This window comes from Oryx dammah, unplaced genomic scaffold (assembly GCF_014754425.2).
Source record: "Oryx dammah isolate SB20612 unplaced genomic scaffold, SCBI_Odam_1.1 HiC_scaffold_17, whole genome shotgun sequence".
NCBI lineage: Eukaryota > Metazoa > Chordata > Mammalia > Artiodactyla > Bovidae > Oryx > Oryx dammah.
Window position 1 is genome coordinate 54,763,277 of NW_024070201.1, and position 8,060 is coordinate 54,771,336.

Consider the following 8,060-nt stretch of genomic DNA (forward strand, 5'->3'; position numbering starts at 1 on the left):
CCCAAACTAGTTCTGCTCTGTTCATTTAATTGTTTCTTCAAATTTTTTCCATTATGCCATGTTCAAATTCACTGCTTTATTTCTTCAGTAATTATTGTTAATCTTATTCAATGCATGTTTTTTGTTATACAATTTTGGTTTTATTTCTAGAAGTTCAGTTTTTTTTTTCAATTTCATGCTTCTACTCTGATCATGTGAAATAAAATTATAATAACCATTTAATGTCTTTATTTACTAACTCTGTTATATGTGTCAGTTCTGGGTTAATTTTGATAAATTTTCTTGTCACTATGTTTCAAATTTTACTTTTTTTTGAATGCCTAGTATATATATTTTCAATTAGAAACCAAACACTGTCAATTTTTCCTTGCTGAATGCTGGACATTTTTATATTTCTATAAATATCATTGAGCTTTTTTCTAGAAGGCAGTTAAATTACTTGGAACTACTTTGACTCTCTTATATCTTGCTTTTAAGTTTTGTGAAGTGGGATCAGAGCTCAATCAAGGAATTTCTCACTATATTTCAAGGCTTTTTGAATATTGAGAGTTTCTGGTCTAGTTAGTAGTTGGCACTAGTGGTAATGAATCCACCTGCCAATGCAGGAGACATAAGAGATGTGGGTTTGATCCCTGGGTCAGGAAGATCCCCTGGAGGAGGGCATGGAAACCTGCCTTCCTGCCTGGAGAATCCCATGGACAGAGGAGCCTGGTGGGTTACAGTCCATGGGTTGAAAAGAGTCAGACATGACTGAAGCAACTTAGCACACACATAGTCTAGCTAGTGAGAACAGGCACTATCCCTGGAATGTATGAGCATTGTGTATTGTAAACTCTAATTCTTTGGGGTGGTACCAGTTGCATATCTAGAGAAGGTCCTGCATGGACATTGGTTTTGGTGGTGATTTTTTTTTTGAATATAACACCAAAAACAAAGGCAACAAAAATGAAAATAAACTAATGAAGAGTTCCGTTCAGCAAAGGAAAATAAATTAATAAAGAGTTCTGTTCAGCAAAGGAAACCATCAAAATAAAAAGGCAACCTACCACATGGAAGAAAATGTTTGCAAATCATTTATCTGGTAAGGGGTTAATATTCAAAGTACATAAAGAACTCATACAATTAAATAGCAGAAAAAAAAAACCCAATCAAAAAATAAGCAGAGGATCTAACAGATATTTCCCCAAGAAGACATACAGATGGCTAACAGATCCTTAATAAGTATTAAACATCATAATCATCAGGGAAATGTAAATCAAAACCACAATAACTCATCACCTCATATTTGTCAGAGTGGCTATTGAAAAGACAAGAAATAACAAGTGTTGGCAAGGATACGGAGAAAAAGGACCCTGTGCGCTGTTGGAGGAATGCAGATTGGTGCAGACACTATGGAAAACACTATGGAGAATCTTCAACACATTAAAAACAGAGCTACCACATGATCCAGCCATTTCACTTCTGGGTATTTATCTGAAGAAAATAAAAACACTAAATGGAAAATATATATACACTCCTGTGTTCATTGGAGCATTATTCACAGCAGCCAATATACAGAAACAAGTTGAATGTCCATCAGTGGATAAACAGAAAATAATTCAGCTGTAAAAAAAAAAAAAAGAAATCTTGCCATTTGTGACAACATGGATAGCCCTCAGGGACACTGTGCTAATTGAAATGTCAGACAAAGAAAGACAAACACCAAATGATCTCACTTATCTGTGGGATCTTAAAAAAAAATGACCCAAGTTCATAGATGCAGAGAACAGATGGGTCGTTGCCAGAGGCAGAGGGGTGGGGAGGGTGAGCAGAATGGGTGAAGGGGATCAAGAGGTGGAAACTTCCACTACTTACTTACCTAAATAAATAAGCCATGAGGATGGAATGCATGACATAGTAACTAGTTAACAATAATGTATTATGTATTTGAAAGTTGCTAAGAGAGTACTTCTTAAAAGTTCTCATCACAAGAAATATTTTGTAGCTATGTCTAGTGACAGATGTGTATTAGTTTGTGATCATTTAACAGTATACACAAATACTTAATCATTACGTTGCATATCTAAACTGATATGTCAATTACTCCTCATTTTAGAAAAAAAAAATTCTGCTTTAAGTGTGCAAATGCAACTTGACCCCTTTTATCCTATTAAACTTCAAACACAATATGTGATTACATTTTATATTTGTTTGCCAGAAGCCAGGATAGTTTAATATAATGTGAGAGCTGTTAAATCATATCAGAGGTCAGTGCTTATGGCCTAGGTAATGAAAAGCTGTTGTTCGAAATGAGAGGTATCCAGATTCTTACAAGTATTTTGTTAAGAGTTCCATTGTCTTGGGAAAAAGGCCCCTGGGTGCTTTTATAAGTGTTTTATATTTGCAGCAGTTTGGGGAATATTAGATTTATTTTTCATTTCAAATATCCGATGACATTTTATTGTTTTAGGCTTTGCTCTACATCACAGCCGAACAAAAATAAACTGCACTTTAAAGAGATCTGTTCTTTATTGTATTATTTGTAATAAAACATAATTGCATTTAACACGGAAATGTGACTTAACTGCCTTTTGTAATATAACTGAAAATGTAATTGTAATGACTTAGTTGAACTCTTGTTTATGCTTCTTCCTTATGAGTGCCATGGAAGAAGAATAGAGAACATTTGCAATAAACATATTTATTTTGAAGGAAAAGCAAAGGGATGGTAATTAGACTTCTGGTGTCGGCTGCCAATTTTGGCGCTTGCTACCCTGCTGATTTAGAAGGTAATATTTCTGAAATTACTTTTCTACCTTATGCATGTCCCAAATAGTATATGCACAGTACTTGCAAAACCATTAGTAAGCATTCATGTTTAGTCCTTTGGCACTTTGGCTCTTTTTGCAATAGCTTCTTATTTAAGATTTTCATCTCTTCACGGTAGGCAGTAGCCTTCTGACTGCTTCTGTAGTGAACTCTGTTCCAGGTTTTTGTAAAATACCCTTTTATCCCCTCCTTCCACACATCTCTATTAGGATTTAGCTGAACAATTGTCAATTATTTTAGTGACTGATTCACAGATTTAGGAAAATTACCGGAACCATCCATTACTGTCTCCAGTTACCATTTCCACCACCAAATAGGAGTTTTTAATATGAGAATGACACTTAAATGTGCAGCTTCTCTCATTGAGCCCATGACATAAATTCTTCACTGACTGTGGGCCATGGAACTTGAGTCAAATCACTGTCTTACTATTTTCATGATGGTGTATCAAGTAGCCACAATCAATCATTAAAAATCATTTTGCCATGTTTATTTTGAAACAAAATAATGATAAGTATGTTGTGTTTCTAATGTATCTTAAATAGTCTCTCTGGAGTTGTGTGTTTAATATCTCTAATTCTCACAACTGTACAGGGTGGATTATGATTTTCCATCACTCAGTTATAGAAATTAAAGTTCTGAATGTTTAAACAGTAAGTTCAGATTGTTATTTATGAAATCTAATAGAGCAGCTCTACCTGACCCTGAAATCCCTCTCACTCCAGTAAGCAAACTAGTTTATCTTAAAGGAATGACTGATGGTAAGCAAAGCCTACAGATTTTTGAGCAGATGGCTTTGTGGCAGTTATGAAATTGTGCTGGCTCAGGCTGACCCTAAAATGCATGAGCAAATTGTGCTTTTGGTGTGTGGATTATCAGTCCATCTCCTAAATTAATTTGATCTTTAGAGGAAGGAGTTACCTTCTTTTGAATTCCAGAATAATATTACACTTTTATCCAAGTATTCATTAAGGAAATATTAACAGATTATTTTATAGGTTGTTAGTGGTTATGTTTCTGAATTACTTGCATAATTTTGTCTGTCAGTCTCTTCCATAAAAGAAAGTGTCATATACATCATCTTTATAATTTTATTCTTAGCATCAGTGGTGTTTCTTATGTAGGATATGTTTAAGAAAATAAAGTAATTTAAAAAAAGAAACCATAAAAAAAAGAAAATGCATGATGTAGAATCTTTCCTCTAAGTTCTTACAGCTCAATTGGTGGACTAAAATATGCTTGTATCATTCAAGAACAAGTGATAACTGGAATTTGTTCAACAGTCATAAGTGCAGTATATTAAATGCATATATCAAGAGAATGGGCTAATCCTTGATGGATTGGCATAGTTAGGAATGTCATCATTCCCATTAAATTTAAATTTGTCAATATCTAGTGTTCTCCCATTATCTGGGTGAGGAAGCCATGACGTATAGAGATTTAAAAACTTCCCATAAATCATCCTCTTCAGTTCAGTTCAGCCACTCAGTCGTGTCCGACTCTTTGTGACCCCAAGAATTGCAGCGCGCTAGGCCTCCCTGTGGAGAAGGCAATGGCATCCCCCTCCAGCACTCTTGCCTGGAAACTCCCATGGATGGAGGAGCCTGGTAGGCTGCAGTGCATGGGGTCGCGAAGAGTCAGACACAACTGAGCGACTTCACTTTCACGCATTGGAGAAGGAAATGGCAACCCACTCCAGTGTTCTTGCCTGGAGAATCCCAGGGGTGGCGAAGCCCAGTGGGCTGCCGTCTGTGGGGTTGCACAGAGTCAGACACAACTGAAGCAACTTAGCAGCAGCAGCAGCAGCAGGCCTCCCTGCCCATCACCAGCTCCCAGAGTTCACTCAGACTCACGTCCATTGAGTCGGTTTATGCCATCCAGCCATCTCATCCTCTGTCATCTCCTTCTCCTCCTGCCCCCAATTCCTCCCAGCATCAGAGTCTTTTCCAACAAGTCAACTCTTCACATGAGGTGGCCAAAGTACTGGAGTTTCAGCTTTAGCATCATTCCTTCCAAAGAAATCCCAGGGCTGACCTCCTTCAGAATGGACTGGTTGGATCTCCTTGCAGTCCAAGAGACTCTCAAGAGTCTTCTCCAACACCACAGTTCAAAAGCATCAATTCTTCGGCACTCAGCTTTCTTCACAGTCCAACTCTCACATCCATACATGACCACAGGAAAAACCATAGCCTTGACTAGACGGACCTTTGTTGGCAAAGTAATGTCTCTGCTTTTGAATGTGCTATCTAGGTTGGTCATAACTTTCCTTCATCTTACTTAATAGGAAAACACAAACTCATCAGGTAATCCATGTACAAATCTTAATTAATTGTTGGCACTTTAGAATTTATATTAGTGAGCATTCTGTTTAGTGCTGCCATAACAAAAAAGCACAAACTGGCTGCCTTTAACAACAAAAATTGATGTACTATTATTGTTATTTTTTTTGGAGGCTGTAAATTCAAGATCAGTGTGTCCCTGGTTCAGTTTCCCCTGAAGCCCTCCTCTTTGTCTTGTGAGTGCCCGTCTTTTACTGTGTGGGCACGTGGTCTCTTTCTCCATGTCTAGGCATCCTTAGGGTCTCTTCCTCTTATAAAGACATTTATTGAATTAGATTCTGATGCATATGGTCTAATTTAATTTTAATTGCCCTTTTAAAGGCCCTATGTCCAAAGATACCCATATTGAGATTTAGGACTTCCTAGGTGACTCTTAGGCAACACAGTGCAGTGCATGTGAGAGTCAAGTCTGTGCTTGCTGAGTTTCTGTTTTTTGTGTTGTTTTCATATTCTTGAGACAAACTATGCATTTATTTCCTTCAATTCTCCTGTTGGCTTCAATTCTTACTGATAGTTATATTTTCTATGTTTGCTTCATGTTCTCTAATATACATTACAGATAGAAGGAGATTAAGGCAATTGGCCTAACCCAGCTCTCAAAAGAAGATACCATAGATCTGAGAACAAAGGAGATTATCTTTTCAAGGTTCAAGTGCCTACTTTTGGTACGTTTGCCCTGATCAGAACAGTCCTTTTTAAAGGACTAGCTCACATAGCTCCAAGATCCTGGGTGCTATTCTAGATCCAACAAGCTGAAAAGAAGAGATTTTAATTTCTTTAATTTTAAATATATACATTTAAAATTACAAATTTATATTTAATATAATTTACAAACTATATTAATTTGTAATGTTACTTAGAAGAGATGTGCTAGTGGAAACTGCCATAATTAATCTCTGCAGCATGTGTGTACATACTCAGTTGTGTCCAACTCTTTGTGTCCCCATGGACTATAGCCCACCAGCCTCTTCTGTCCATGGAATTTTCCAGGTGAGAATACTGGAGTGAGCTGCTATTTCCTACTCCAGGGGATCTTCCCAACCCAGAGATCAAATTTGTGTCTCCTGCATCGGCAGGCCGAGTCTTTACTACTGGGCCACCTGGGAAGTCAGTCTTTGCAGTACATGCATTTTAATCATATCCATTTGTGTAGTTTCAACTGATAGTGGATGCTGCTGTCTCATGTCGAGGCACATAAGCTCCAGGGTTCTGGGTAATATTCCAGATCCAACAAGCTTAAAAGAAGAAATTTTAATTTCATTTCTTCTTCCAGAAAGAAGAAATTAATCCTATTAATTAAGAAATTAATCCTCTGTCTGCATGTGTGGTCTCTGTAGATCCAATCTCTGTTCATCCAGAAACACAGAGGTTGGATCTACCCTTTAGGTTTGATAACCTTTCTGGTTCAGCAACACAAAATATTGCTAATATTTTCAGCAGTTTCCTAAGTGATTTTTTTTTTTTTTGGTCTTCCAAGTGTCCACATTTATTGAGGGCATGGGGGTCTAGAGGGGAGCCCCAGGTGCCTGTGGAGAAAGGCGTGCCATCAGCCTGGAGGGCAGCAGCCCAGCGGACAGCTGGAGATGGGTCTCCAAAACCTGGGTTTACTTGAAAGTGTGGCTCTCGGCTCCGCCGCGCCCAAAGCCCTTGGGTCCGAACATGGCTGCGTAGCACGGGTGGTTGCAGTAGGGTTTGCCTTCATGCTCGGCATGACCTCCGGAGGTCAGCGTCTTCCCACATTTCTCACACTTGAGGCAAGGCCGATGCCAGTCCGTCCCCAGGGAAGTCACCCGCTCAGCGAAGTACACCTCCTTGCTGCATTTGGGGCACTTGGGCATGCTGGCACCGGATCCGGGCAGGCGGCCAGGCGGGAGCAGAGCGGAGCGCTGGACTCCTAAGTGATTTTAAAACATCATTGCCTTTGGTTCAAAAGGCTCGTCTCCCTTAATATTTCTTGTTCATGCCTGCAAGGCCATCATTTAGAGACAGGATAGTCATTGTATTGATGATCTTTTCTGTTGAAGTCATGAATCCTGTAAATATTAAAGTCCACTTGAGTGGACAACAAATGTTGGTGACAAAGAACTGTTGCCCAGAAGTGCTGAGAGTGCTCTCTCTGCCTTATCACTGTGAATGCAAATACTAATGACAGCTCTGTGGGTTTTAAAGAGTGAGCCTTGAGAATCTATGTGCTTCGACTTTTCTATAATAATTAAAGGTTAAATTTAATATCAGTTCTGAATGATCTCTGCATCAGTTTACATCAAGAATCTCAATATAAATGAATCTAATTTAAAACTATATACATTCTGGAAATGCAACTGGCAAAGTTCAGTTTTCTTTATTCTTACCTGGTTTTGAAATAGTGGCGCATGCCTTTTAATATGGTAACTTAGGGTTCAAAAAAGCACGAAGTCTATAATCATGGCATAGGTAATTTAAAGCTCAACCAATGTACAGGGTCCACATTCACAGAAGTGCTGAGAGTACTCTTTCTGCCTTATCATTATGAATAAAATAAGGCCTCATTTATTTTTATATTCTAAATTGGATAAGTAATATATATCTTTTCAAATGACATGAATGCGTGTGTGTGTGTTGCAAGTGTGGAGGGCTTTTCTGGCGGCTCAGACAGTAAAGAATCCCCTCGCAATGTGGAAGACCTGGGTTCAATCCCTAGGTTGTGAAGGTCCCCTGGAGGAGAGCATGGCCATCCACTCCAGTATTCTTGCCTGGACAATCCCCCTGGACAGAGGAGTCTGGAGGGCTACAGTCCATAGTGTCGCAAAGAGTCAGACATGACTCAGCGACTAAGCACAGTACTCGGAGTGAGAATAAAGAAGGAGTGGCTGAATTCTGAACAGGAATTCTGAAGAAGCTGGATTCTGACATACTTAGATTTTAGAAGGGAAT

At 38.6% G+C, this 8,060-nt stretch overlaps 1 protein-coding gene across 1 annotated transcript; it reads right to left on the minus strand.

Moving 5' to 3' along the window:
• Positions 1–6,617: 6,617 nt before the first annotated feature.
• Positions 6,618–7,037, minus strand: LOC120876820 (cysteine-rich protein 1-like). Its single transcript, XM_040258912.1, has one exon. It carries the CDS (start codon positions 6,983–6,985, stop codon positions 6,752–6,754), a length of 234 nt encoding a protein of 77 aa, XP_040114846.1. The 5' UTR covers positions 6,986–7,037; the 3' UTR covers positions 6,618–6,751.
• Between the last annotated feature and the right edge of the window lie 1,023 nt (positions 7,038–8,060).